Source organism: Camellia sinensis, chromosome 13, assembly GCF_055761805.1.
Source record: "Camellia sinensis isolate YWXY chromosome 13, ASM5576180v1, whole genome shotgun sequence".
Lineage (NCBI taxonomy): Eukaryota > Viridiplantae > Streptophyta > Magnoliopsida > Ericales > Theaceae > Camellia > Camellia sinensis.
Genome location: NC_138973.1, coordinates 82,914,585 through 82,929,238, shown reverse-complemented (window position 1 = coordinate 82,929,238; position 14,654 = coordinate 82,914,585). Strand labels below are relative to the sequence as shown.

At 31.3% G+C, this 14,654-nt stretch overlaps 1 protein-coding gene and 1 pseudogene across 1 annotated transcript; both read right to left on the bottom strand.

Annotated features, from left to right (window-relative positions):
* Positions 1–1,560: 1,560 nt before the first annotated feature.
* LOC114261199 (7-deoxyloganetin glucosyltransferase) lies at positions 1,561–3,558 on the bottom strand. The gene is made up of 2 exons (XM_028201423.2): positions 2,967–3,558; positions 1,561–2,874 (listed from the first exon to the last, which is right to left on the bottom strand). The coding sequence occupies exons 1-2, from the start codon at positions 3,478–3,480 to the stop codon at positions 1,940–1,942; spliced, it is 1,449 nt and encodes a 482-aa protein (XP_028057224.2). The 5' UTR covers positions 3,481–3,558; the 3' UTR covers positions 1,561–1,939.
* Positions 3,559–6,078: 2,520 nt separating this feature from the next.
* LOC145805522 (protein NRT1/ PTR FAMILY 8.3 pseudogene) overlaps positions 6,079–14,654 on the bottom strand; it is a 29,039-nt pseudogene continuing 20,463 nt past the window's right edge.

Genomic DNA, 14,654 nt, shown 5'->3' with positions numbered 1-14,654 from the left:
CCTCATATGTGGGACTATTGAGTCATATGAAAATGAAATACAAAATGAGAGCAATAAGGTTTGAATTATTAGGGTTGGAAAAGACCAAAAGACCCTCCACCTATAAAAAAAAAATTCCCTTCTAATTCATGTCTAGTGATTAAGATAAGAATATACTAATATCTCATCCTAATCTAGGACGTGAGATCAAATATGTTATGTTACGAAATTGGTAATCTCAAAATTAGTAGTCTTAGGCCATGTTTGTTTGCTTGATTAGGTTGAGTGAGATTATGAGTACAATACGATTGAATAAGCGGATTACTAGTATGTTGGTATTGATTTGAAGATATAAGATAAATTGTGTTTGTTTGTGTATTAATGTAGTAATATTAGTTGGTTGAGATTGAACTTATGAAATTACGTGAAAACTCTCAGTATATAAAAGGTGACTTTGTTATTTTTGTTGTTAGTTTTTGTAATTGGTAATCCCGTTTGACAAAATTCATTTTAATTGTAATTTTATTCGCTCTTTTGTTTTAGTGAGGCTGTGAGTGTTTATATGTGAATCTAACCCGAATTGTGCCTATGCAGAAGAGTTTGTGTTGACATTCCGTATCTTGAGCATTCGTTGTTTGCTACTTCACTGACTATGACGGGGAAGTGATTCATTCAGTATTTTTGCCTATGTCTGAACTTTTGGGAGACAAGTTTTACCGCTCGAGCGGTGAATGCTCGAGTGGTTGGCCTATATGTGAGCACTGCCTTTTAGTCATATCGCTCGAGCAGTAAAGTGGTGGCTCGAGCGATCTTCACGGCTCTGTTTGTTATAAAATATGTTGTTTACTATTTTTAGGGTTGAATCCATCCAAATTCTCAAAGAAGAAAACTACAAAGATTTTCTATGTTGGAGGGTGTTTATATATTGGTTTCCTTGATGATTTGAGAGTAATCGATAGATCTACAAGTTTCATATTAACATCATCAAGGGATTTGTTTTTATTATTTCATTCACAAAAGAGAAAGGTGTTCTTCGATAGATTTTGGAGAACTTGAGCCTGAAATTTTAGTGGATTTCGTAGTGGCTCATCGTTGTGGATTCGACATTGGCGTTGTGGATTCAATGTTAGGTAAAAAAATTCTGAGGTGAAGACGGTGGTGGAAGAGGCACATCAGGTTTGGTTCAATTTGGGCATGAATTCGCTAGGTAGTTAGGAAACTCATGTGTAATTTATTTTTGTTTTCTTAGTGGATTGTTTTAAGACTTTGATCCATGATTTTTTTTATTACAATTAGAGGTGCTCCAATTGTGAATTTTTCTACGTTAAGTCGTTATGCCGATTTGTTGTTGATTGTTTGATTGTAATTGATATTCACTATTTAAAATTGAAACATAATCACAAATCAATATCTCAAAGATTTTTAGATTTTTCATTTGTAAAACAGTGATGCTAGGTATCATGAAAGTTTTGTGACCCTTAGATTACACTTAGAATAAAGCACCACAAACTAATCAAGGTAATCCAAGGATCATAAATTTTTCATGATCATTTTTATGAAATTTTTTTCATAATTCCTAACTTTTCTTTTTGTAAAATAGAGGACAAAATCTATTTTTACTAACAATCTCATGGGATTGGATCAGCAAACCCACCCCTTGCGGGATTGATAATCCCCTCCCAACATTTTTCTCAAACAAACATAAATTTATGAGGCCCATAGAATACTAATTCTAAAAACCTGAACAAAAATGAACATAGAGTTTTGTTCAAATTTTCATATATTTTTAGTGATTTTTTTTAATAATATTTTAGCCAATTTTTTTAACGTTTTAAATGCATGTTGATTAAGTGCATCTAAAAAGTGTAAAGAATTGATTAAAATATTTTTAAAAAATCACTAAAAATAAATAAAAAAACTCATCTAAAAACTGTTTTTGAAAAATCAAATCAAACGACACCTAGTTTCGTGATAGCAATACATTCACTACTTTGTCCAAATTCAAAGTGGATGACCCAACTGGAGTCGTTGCCTTTTCTGCCAATTTCTTCCACTCCATGGCCTTGCTCTTCATTTTCTTCCCCTTCTCTCTTTCCATCAGCTCTCTAACAAGCTTCTCTACTTCTTCTCTTTTCACATTATTATCAATCTCCATACCAACCTCCCATTCAGTGCAAGTGTATCTACAATTTGTCTGTTGGTCTGCAAAAAATGGCCAACACATCATGGGCACCCCCGCCGACAAGCTCTCAATAGTTGAGTTCCAACCACTGTGTGTTAAGAACCCACCAACTGATGGATGGTTTAGGACTTCTTCTTGTGGGCACCAACCCTTAATTAGACCTCTTTGTTTAGTTTCTGCGTTGAACTCAGGTGGCAAAATTGCTGAATCCCCGATCACCAAATCAGGCCTAATTATCCACAAGAAGTAGTGGTTGCTATTGGCAAGTCCCCAAGCAAACTCCACCAACTGTTTCTCTGACATGACTGTTATGCTGCCGAAATTCACGTAAACAACAGAGCTGGGTTCTTTGGAGTTAAGCCAGTGGAGACAATCGGGTTCTTCTTTCCATAGACTGTACCCGAGAGACTCCAATGGATCTTCTTCTCCTAATTCCTGGTTCAAAAGTAACTGTATAGGACCAATGGTGTAAACATGGGGAAACATAGATGACAGAACATTCAAAAGATCTTTCTCCAATGCATCGAAAGTATGAACACAAAATGCTGAAGCTTCACATGCTCTCTGTGCTGCTTCCATAAGGAAGTTAAACATTTCATCATTTGGATCAGTGGTTTGAAAAAATGTTGGAAGATCCTTTAGACGAATATCTTTCATTCCAGGAATCCAGTCTATTACAGTATCCAAGTATCCATTTGTCAAATAACTTTCGTCTGTATATCATAAACAACATTAGCTTTAAAACATGCCTTCATAATTTTTATTTTCTTCTAATTTTGATACAAACACACATATACATATATACCTTTGAGTGGTGTAAGACCTTTTTCCAAGAGAGCGCGATATTGATAAAATCCCATGAAGCCACAAGCAGCAAAAGTCCAGAATACAGCAACAGGGATTCCAAGTTCTTGAGCTGCGGTGATGGGGAATGACAATACACCATCGGAGACAATGCAAGTCACCGGAGGGTGGTTGTTTGAAATGGAAGAGTCGTTGAGGCTGGCAAGGAGGTTGCGAAATGGTGTTAAGAAGTTCTTTCTAATGGATCTACAAAGAGAAGGAATATCTTGGGTGGCATCAGGGTTTGATGGAGGGAGGCCATCTGGAATTGTTTTGAATTGGAAGTTAGGCAAGCCATATAAGGAGTCATATCCTCTAGCTTTGATTAAGCGCTTTTGGTTGAACTCTGTGTTGACAAAGGTAATATAAAAGCCCTTATGGTGAAGGAGCTTTGCTAGTTTTAGAATTCCTTTGATGTGGCTTTGAGCTGGGTATGGTATGCAAACTGCATGAGGCTTGTCATCACCTACTGCCATTGCAGATGTCTCTCTGTATGTTTCTTTGCTTTGTGTGTGTGTTTGTGGTGCACTCTAGTTGGGGTGGAGAAGGCATTGTAGCAAAGGTTTAAATAACTTCATCTTGCTCATGCCCATAATATTTTATTGAACATTTAAAGTGTTTTAAATAATTAATTGTTTGTAATGTTTTAAATAGCGGTGTTAAGAAGTGGATCAATAACAATCTGCTATACATGTATTGGTATAAAAAATATTGAGCATTTTAAGAATTGGGTGACAAAATTGGTTTCAATTTTTTGAATTTAATTTGTTAAAAACTGAATTTTTTATTTTTCGTGTTTTTTTTTTTTTGTTTTTAGTGAATATTTTTTCAATTTTAAGCATATTTTTTTAGATGCACCTTAACTAGAAGTATCTAAATAGTGAAATATTTGTGAAAAAATATTTTAAAAAATTAATAAGCATACAAAAATACGAAAAGTATACTTAATTTTCATTTTTTTTTATATTTTTTGGTATTTAGTGTATTTTTTAAAGATTTTTTTCACAAATATTATACTTTTTAAGTGTAGTTATATTAGGTGTGTCTAAAAAATTTAAAAAAATTACTTAAAATATTAAAAAAATTCATTGAAAACATTAAAATATAGAAAATAAAAAAGTAAAATTTTTAAAAAACTATTTTTTGAAAATCAGAACTAAATAAAGTGCCAACATTATCAACCACGAAAAAAAAGGTTTTATAATATAATAGCCAAATCAATAGCCTCGAGTCAAAAATCAATTATGAATTGATATATTTCACAAATAGCCAATGCATAAGTTATTTCCTACCACCATATCGCTGTCTAGAGATTGAAAATTTTGATACGACATATGAGTCAATATTTTAAGGGCAAATTACATATACACCCCTTCAGGTTTGGTTAAATTACAGATACCCCCCTGAGGTTTCGGAAATTACATCCCGCCCCCTGAGGTTTGTATTTTCATAACAATTTACCCCCTGAGGTTTATATTTCATAACAAATTACCCCCTAATTTCTTATGCAAATATAGCATTCAAGGGGGAATTCGTAATTTCTCAAACCTCAGGGGGGTATCTGTAATTTTGTCAAACCTGGAGGGGTGTATATGTAATTTGCCCATATTTTAAATCTTAAGCATTTATTTTATATATATGAGCAATGATGTTCTCTCACCGATAATTCTCCCAAACCAACGCGAAAAAAAAAAAAAAAAAAAAACTAATTGTGAATTTTTTTATATATTATAATTTTTTATTTAAAATTCATAATCAAAACACTTTTTATTTATTGTAATTTTTTTTCTTTGCTGGGCCAAATCAATCAATTTTTCTAATCTTTACAATCAAATAAATTTGATACATACTAAAACAAATAAAATAAATGCACCTATTAATTTTGATGCATACTACAACAAATAAAATAAATGCACCTATTAATTTTGATAAAGGGTCATTTTGGTCCCCAATATTTAAATTAGGGTGAATTACACTAACGGTACTTGTAGTTCGAGATTTGTGTCATTTTGATTCATAACCTTTCAATTGTGATATATTTGACAATGAATTTTGAATCTCGTTTCAAATAAGGACAATTGAAAATCATTACTCAATTTCAAGGGCAAAATCATCAATTTGATAAAATATAAACTAGTTTAATAAAAATAAATGTCAAAAAATTATTTTAAAATTTTTAAAAATTATTTTTACCCACCAAAGATAAAATTATATAAAAATGATAAATCTTTTACAATTTTATTTTTTTAATCTTTTTATCAAATTAAGTTTTAGTATGTGTTTGGATAATGATCATGTAATGTGTGACTATTTTTGTTGATGTTTTTATATGGTTATCATGTAATAGATGGTTGTATTTGTTGTTAACAGATTTTGAATGGTTATCGCGTGATGGTTATTAAACTTTTAATATGTAATCGATATGTTTAATATATAAAATATTTTTAATTTTTTTATTTAATAGATTGGTTTAATAATGACATCAAAGTTGCTGTCATATTTGACTTTTGAAAAAATAGAAACTAATTTAACTAAAATAAATATACAAAAATTAGTTCTACCATTCTAAAAAATAAAATTATATAAAATGATGTGTTTTAATTTTTTCACCAATTTAATTTTTAGTTAAAAGAAAATTTGAAAATAGATTTTGACAAACCAAACCAAACAGAACTTTCTAACCAAGAAAGTTTCAGCATTATTCATTAAAAAAAGGAAAAATTAGTCTAGGGTCCCTCCCCCACTTTTCGTAATGAAAGAGATCCACAAAATTATTTTTTGATGTCTAAGGTCCCTAAACATATATTAGAGAAATTTGAGTCTTTGCCCACGATTCCTCTCTCTCTCTCTCTCTCTCTCTGTGCTACAACCAAATGAACAAAAGCTTCAAGATCTTCCCCTACCCCCAAATCCCACCCCTTCGCCATCGTCCTCCTCCCAGTCTCCATTGATCGAGATGTCACTACAGTAAGAATAAAAGAGCTCAAGTAGCTTCCCATGGAAGTCGTCAAAAGGGACAATGCAGCAAACAAGCTACACATGTCGTCCAGTGACTGCTCGTAAAAGAACTCAAGCTACCCGATGAATGTAAATACTTCTGCAGCACCAAACAAAAAATATTGGGGTATTTGCCACGTGATACTAAGTGGCATTGGAACATTTTCATCAACCAAACCAAGGGCTTGTGCAAGTGCCAATCTCTTCATCTCCACCAAAGCAGCAGATACCATACATAGTACTGAAATAAAGAGGCCGATTCCCATACGTTGCAACTCTGTAAAGCCTTTCTCTCTGCCAGTAAACTTCCTTGCAATAGGGACGATGACCCTATCGTAAACGGGGACCCAGAAAATAATGCTTATGATGTCACATGCTGAAAGAGAGGCTGCAGGAATGGAGAATGAACCAATGGTCCTGTCCATCATCATCCCTGGCTCAACAAACAATGTACCCAATTGTGCATAAATAGCACATATGATGATTCTAGTAGCCCAAATTGGAAATATGCGAATCAATATTTTTAGTCCAAACCAGAGAATTTCTCTGGACCAACCCAGAGAAAATTCAAATAAACCCAAAGAAAATTCAAATAAACCCAGAGAAAATTCAGTTCAAACCAGAGAATTTCTCTGGACCATCCCAGAGAAAATTCAGTTCAAACCAAAGAAAATTCAGTATAAACCAAAGAATTTCTCTGGACTAACCCAGAGAAAATTCAGTTCAAACTAGAGAATTTCTCTAGTCCAAACCAGAGAAATTCATTCCAATACACGAAGCAGAAGCAGCGATGTTATGCTTGATGAGTTATTGATTCGTACTTTAGAGTCGTTTTCTGGGTTGTTTTTGTAAGTCCCCATTTTTGTCCTCAATGTCTGTAATTACCGTAGCTTTGTCAAGGCACCTACAGAAGAGATAATAGTTTTACTGAAGTTATGACAGAATTTGTTGTGAATAATCTGGGAAACAAATGGGTGAGAATTAATCAAGTATACAAACTATCATAAAGTAAAAGTATTGTAGAAGTCTAAAAAAACGATGAAAGTACAAGAGATAATTATAAGTATTTAGATAGTTCATAATTTCATACATAACAAGTCATTTTTTGCCAAGAGAAAACATATCATACAAAGCATGATTAGAAATAAAATAAAAATAAGACAAATGCAGTGGTGAAGTCTCATTTTATTGTGTTGAGGAGTCCAAGTACCAACCCCTCCCCAAACCCAACAGAAGGATCAAATTCTCATTTTGGGGTGTGGTTTTGGTCTACTAGGAAATGGAAATGGACATGCCTGGGCTGAATTTTTATGGAGCAGAATTTCTCTAGAGAGAAATTCTGAAGTGCAGAGAAAATTGGTCAAAACACAAAGAATCCAGAGAAATTCAAAATTTCTCTGGAGAGAAATTTCGAAGTCCAGAGAAATTTGGTTAAAACACAGAGAATTCGAGAGAAATTCTGAATGAAAATTTCTCTGGAGAGAAATTTCTCTGGTGGGTATAACGTAGTGAACCTCGCAGCTTTGATTTTTCTCAAGGAACGGTGGGTCAACAAAGCATCAATGATCCAATTTTACTTACCATTTGTCATCATATTTGGTCTGGGAATCACCTTCGGATGATGGACTTTTATAACATTCTTGGCCTTCTTCACCTTCCTTCTAGTAGGTTGGTTTCTTCTTGGTACTTACTTCTTCAGGAATTTGATCCAGTTATAGCCTTATGGTGTGTACCAACTTTAGTTTAACAATTGCTTGTGGATTTCATGTATGATGTACCTAAAATCACCAGAAAATACTCTGATTTGCACCATTTTGGGAATTGGATGAGATATTTTCAAAACATAGAAAATCAAAAAAAATTGAACAAAGCCAAATTTCTCTAGCTTGAAATTTCTTTGGATGGAAATTTCTCTGGGTTGAAATTTCTCTGGACCAGAATTTCTCTGGAGCAGAATTTCTCTGGATCAAATTGAGGGACCTTAGACATTATGAAAATATTAGATGTCCTTTATACTATAAAGTCTTAATACCAGGGACTCTAAAAAAAAAACCCCTTAAAAAAAAATGTCATTACATTTCAAACAACATACAAGTGTTAACACAAAATAAATAATATGATGACTTTGTCCTTAAAATAGATTGTTTGCAAATGAAATATTTTTGATTGTCCTTATTTAAAACAAGATTCAAAATTTAAGATTAAATGTATCACAATTAAAAAGTTAAGGACCAAAGTGATACAAGTCTCAAATTATAGGGACTCTTACTGTAATTTGCCCTTTAAATTATGTCAATCTAGTTCCCATATTATAAAAAATATTTCATTTTATCTCTCAATTGGATCCCAATGTATAAATCAATGGGGATATTACTTTTTAGTGGGAGTACCAAAAAATTATTACAAAATTATTGAAAATTTTAGAATTTTAATTATTAATGTGTACAAAAATTACTATTTATTTATAACTTTTTTAAACATTTGCACTAGATTGAAAATTTTCCTAAATCAATTTAGCCATCACAATTTAATTCTAGGGAAATTGTAGAATACAAACCTTAAAAAAGGTATATATCATATGTTCTAGTTATGGCCATTATGATATTTGTTATAACTCATTATAATATTGATTATGACTTAGTTATGACGTCCTATGATTGTTATTTTGATTATGATTAAAGATGTTTTTTGTTATGCCTCAAATGGTGTTTGGTTGGGATTTAGTTATGACATATTATGGTTGTAATTTTGATTATGACCAAAGAGATTTTTTAGTTACATCTCAAAGTTGTTTGATTATAATAATAATAATAATAATTCAGTTATGACAGAAAATAATTTGGTGTCATAACTTACATATGATATATATATATATATATATTAAAAAAATTGTTATATAATTATGCGAAAAGAAAAGTTGTGACATTTTGTAATAAATGATAGGATAAGGGTTATCTCCAGTCCACACAATGGAATTTTTATTTTGATAATTTGAACCATTCAATGTGTAGAACTCGTTGATACTTTATTCTTGTCAAAAATTACGTTGATCAAATATCGATAGCCCTTTGATCAGATCATGTTTTTGTTAATGATAGCCCTTTGTTAGGATTTTAAAAATAAATTATTAACAAAAATGTGTTTTGATCAAATATTTATCAATATCCGATCAACGTAATTTTTTGTAAGAATGAAATATTTGACGAACTCTATACATTAATGATTTAAATTATCGAAATGAAATCTTCGATGAGTTTCACAAACCCAACAACACCGTTTAATCTACAAAATAAATTAGAGAAAAACTCCATCCTAAATTATATAACAAAATTTTATAAAAATGTTATGAACAACATTACTACACACATTTTTTAGTAGTCACTATAGCATATTATTTTTCATATACTTTAACTCTTAATCTAATACTTAAGTTGTGCATATTATTTTTCATATATACTTTCAACCCTTAATTTAACAATTAAGCTGTGATTGGCGAAAAATTATTAGTTGATTCAAGGGTATCACATAATTATATTCATTCTTAATTATAATTCATCATGTATTCCCATATTTTTCAATCATTTAACATAAATTTGTAAATCTCACATCCTCTATTAATTACAATACCATTAAAACACTAGGTGGCAATATTTCAAAACTTATCAATACCTTCTCGCGATTCCCTATGATTAACCTCCACAAACTTAGGACAATCGTTACCGACCAACTCACCTTTCAATCCATCATTGTCCTTGTTTAAATAACTATTTTGTCAATTTTTAGTACACCTCTTGTTTTTCGTTAGCAAAATTCTGTTTGGGACCATCCGCCCAAATATTTACTTTTTGGTCGATTTCTTTTTGTTTGTTTGTTTATTTATTTATTTTTATTTAAATATAAATATAAATTTTTTTTTGGACAAGTCTATAGATGTTCATTTGTAAGGTATTTGTGCATATCATAAAAAAAATATATATATTAATTCAATAATCGTATTTTTTGTCTTTTTATTATATTTGTCTTCAAAAATATAGATTAGAAGGTCTATTTAAAAAACATACTTATCGTCTATTTTTTAAAAAATAAATGCAATAAAATAAAAACGAGAAGTTACAAAAAAATTTAAGAGTTGACTATTGTAATAAAATAAACACTAAATTTTTAATTTTATCAATTTACATCTTAAATTTTTTATTTGTTTTCACCTTACCTCTTTTTCCCAGCTTGTTCAAACATACGGTGCCTCCGCACTAGATTTGGACCTTATTAAGGATTGCAAAATAAATGTCTTGTTTTTTAAATGATTTGTCTATTGTCGTTATATAAAATTGATAGAAAAATAGGTTTAATAATTGAGTTAAAACCTTTTTATACATATTTATATTGAGTTTAATAATTAAAATATTATTTTTATCGATTTTACTTATAAAAAAAAATGAATGGTTTAGATTGAAAATAAATCAAAAGATTATCATTTAAATTGATAAAATTAAAAACTCAAGATTTATTTTGTTAAAAGTTTCAAACCCTATTTTTTGGATGGGGGAGAGTTTGGCTTTTCTTAAGTTCACCATCGCAACTTGAAAGAGTATTTGGGCTTGGTAACCCATTTTGGGATCGATTTCAGTGATCTGAACCATTCACTTTATATGACTCGTTGAGTAAAATATTCATACAAAAAATCAAGATGCTCGGACATTAGTAGCTATATATTTGAATCAAATTTGTATTATAAAAAAAATGAATGATTATTATTGAAATTATATTTGTTATCTATTTTTGTAAAACACATGATTTAAACTTATAGTTACCGATATCCAATCATCTTAATTTTTTGCATAAATATTCCACTTAATGAATCCTAAAAAGTGAATGGTTCGAATCACCAAAATCAATTCTAAAATGATTTTATCAAGCCCAAACGCTTAGCCAAACCTTTTTTTTTTTTTATTTGTAATCGTCCCAAATGAAAATATTATGATTTTGAAAGCTTATAAAATAAATGGTTTGAATTATCGAAATAAGAATTATGATGATCTTATAAGCCCTCAAAGTTTCTCATATTCAAATTTAAATTTAAGAGAAGTCCAATTTTGATATATATATATATATATATATAAACAACATAACATTCAAACTGTAAAACCATACAAATGGTAAATGCTAGTTCAGCTTAGTACCAACTTCACCACACCAATAGATTAAAAAAAACAAAAAAAAAATTATTTATTACTAATAAAAATTATCACAATTGACTACTTTAGTATTTGTATAGTTCATTAAATTATTAGGCCGGCTATATATATGGGACATATATACATACAAAATAGTGGAGCCATGGTTACATTGGACGATGTTTGACACTCACAAATTTTTTATTTTTTTTTTCAATTTAACTCATAATAATATGAATATGATGTTGGACAATCTTCACTGTATTTAAAAAGATTAAATTCTGTTGTGTACAAAACAACAACAAGAATAAAAGAAATAGAGAAAAGGAGAGAATATGTTTGATTACAAAAATCAAACTCAAAATAAAAAAAATAAATAAAACCACAGATTTTATTTTGTTACAAAAACAAAATTAAAATCTGATTAAATAAACAAATAAAAACAGAATTAAATTAAACAACTTACTTGGTTAATTTATATGAATAATTTTTCTGATCAAGTCCAGTGTTTAACACTGTGTCCTTAAGACAGATTCGTCCTCTCCACGGTGCTTTCAGAATATGGACGTCTATCTCCCATGATGAAACGATCTACCACAAACAATAGCAGCACTACAAATTGTTTGCCTTACGAACACACTAAGTGTTTACACTCTTTCTTTCGGAAATAAAATGCAGCAAGATGAAGAATATAATTTGCAGAGTATGGAGTACGAAAAATTGGAATTAAATCCAAATGAGAGGCTAGTCTATTTATAGATGTTAAGGTGGCTTTTCGTTTTGAATTGAACAGGTATGAAACCTGTTAGATTCAAATTTAAACAGATTTGAATCTGTTTATTCAAACAGATAGAAACGGGAAGGGCCCTGTTTGGATGAAAAAAAAATCCAAAATAGTTTATTTCTGTTTGAAAACGGGAAGGGCCCTGTTTGGGTGTGCACTAATTCAAAAACAGTTTATTTCTGTTTGAAAACGGGAAGGGCCCTGTTTGGATGAACAAAAAATCCAAACTAATTTAATTTGAATTCTGGATTTTATTTTTAATAAAAAATAAAATTAAATTCAAATGTTTTTGGCCCAAAAAGATTAGAACCACACACCCGTGCCCAGCCCGGCCGGACGGCGGCGCGCGTGTGGTGATTTTTGGGTCCAATGGGTCTAGCCCATTTTGCCCATAACCTCTCCCTCTAAAACACTTGGGTACCCCTTGGGGCACACCCCAAGTATCTCACCCTAAGCCTTATAAACCCTTTCAAAACTTCCCACCAAATCAATGTGGGACAAGCCAATTTACAACCTTAAGGAATTTCCACCAAAACTCCATTTCCATGGAGCACACTTTGGCTTCAATTTCCCATTCACTCGGTAATGGTTTTGAGCAACCAAATATACCACGTGAATCACAACGCGGCATAGAACGCGTTACCACTTTGACCCGAGTAAATCGACACTCGGGGCCCACCTAAAAAATAGACCGAACTTAGGAAAAAATTCTGGTTTTATCCAGAATTTTATAACCATTTCCAACATATGATAGGTATCAATTTTTAATTTATTATGCACTCAATAATATAAAACCTAATTCTCATATTATATCATTATGAATAAATTTATAAATTTACAATTATAATTCTTTAGCGTTTTTCAACTAGATATGGATCACATCATTGCTATATTGTTCACAGATATACGATAAAAAGTGAATTGTCGCATGATCTGCCGCATGATCGCATAATTTCTATATTGTCCAAATATGTATGATAAAACATGAATCGTGGGTTGATTGTGATGAATTCTTTTTTAAGATTAAAAAAGTCAACTTACTTTGGAGTAAGGCTTAAAAAAGCCAACTATGCCTAAAAATATTAAAAATTTAAAAAGTTACTAAATTATATATTCGACCCCGTTACGTAGCTCGAAAGAGTTTGGCTCGACACCAAAACGACGTTTTTTTGGTGTCTTTTTTTTTTCCTGTGTTTTTGTTGCAAAATGAAGAAGAAGAAGAAGGGTGGAGAAGAAGAGAAGGAGAAGAGAAGGAAGGAGGAGGAGGAGGAAGGAGGAGGACTAGAGGGGGCATAATCACAGGGGGAGGAGGAGGCGGAGGTGGGGCCGGAGGCGACGGCGGTGGTGCTGCGACGATCTCTGGTGCTGCGACAATCGGCGTCGGCGAGGCGACGGCGGTGGTGCTGCGACGATCTCCTCTCCTCCTCTCTCTTTCTCCCTCTCTCCTCCTCTTTCTCTTCTCCTCTCTTCTTCCTCTCTTCTCTCCCTCTTTCTCCTCTGTCTCTGTCTTCGAATTCGAATTCGAGCCAAAATCGAGTCACTTTTTTCGAGTTACCAGTCATTTTCGTTATTTATTATTAGATAAAAAAAAATTAAATATCATATCAATTTTATATTTTTTATTCATAAACAAATAAGTTTCAATAACTTTTTAAACACGTTGATTTTTTAACTTTTAAAAAATAAAAAATAAATATTAAAAATAGTCAATTTCAAACTTACCCTTATAATGGTGAGATTTTGGTGGGCAGGGATTTAGTGCAATTGTGGATCACTCAGTTTCGTCAATCCAGCATACAAGAGTAATGAAATTAGGATTTAACAAATCAGAGTAAGAGCATCTTCAACTCCAATAAGCTATCTAAAGAGACTCTTGCTAGCCATTTTAGCTATCCACCCTCTCATTTTAGCTCTCATCCATAATGAAATCCATTTGAGTTTACAAATTGCCTCAATAGTACAAGTGTTTGGATCCAAATTTATTAGGCATGACCTTCACACCCCACTTCCTCCGTCTTTACCCCCAACACATGCAAAACAAGGCAACGTTGGAATAGAGAAATAGTCAAATTCTTGATCTCATAAACAAAAGTTCTAATTATTGGGCTAACATTTTTTTTGGGGGGGGGGGGGGGTTTCTAGGGATAGAATATTAGGCCAAGAAACATATTCAGAAGAGAAAAGTATTGTTGAGATTTGATTGTGTGGTGGAGTCCGCTCATAAAATGAATTTGAACAATAGATTGACAATTTTGAGTAATATTTTAGTCTGTAGTATAATAATAAGGATAAAAGGTAACTTTAATCCCTAAAGTATGTGTTTTTCGTTATTTTAGTATCTTAAATTTTATTTTTGTCATTTTGATTATCAAAGTTGTCAATTTGAATCAAATTAGTCCAATTTCAAATGGCTATTTAAATTGTTAATGGAATTATTATAAATTTTAACTATTGTCCTTAAAGTATATATGTTTTGTGTGTCTTGATCTCTAAAGTATCAATTTTGTCAATTTTGTCTTTTAATATTATAATTGTAAGGTTATGTTTCATTTTCTTCATCAATGTTTCAAGACCAAATTGACAAAATTAAAAATTTTAGGGACCAAAATAACACAAAACACATATTTTAAAGACTGTGTGTATTTTATTACCATTCTGTTAACTATTTAGACAACCCATTTGGAATTGAAGCAAA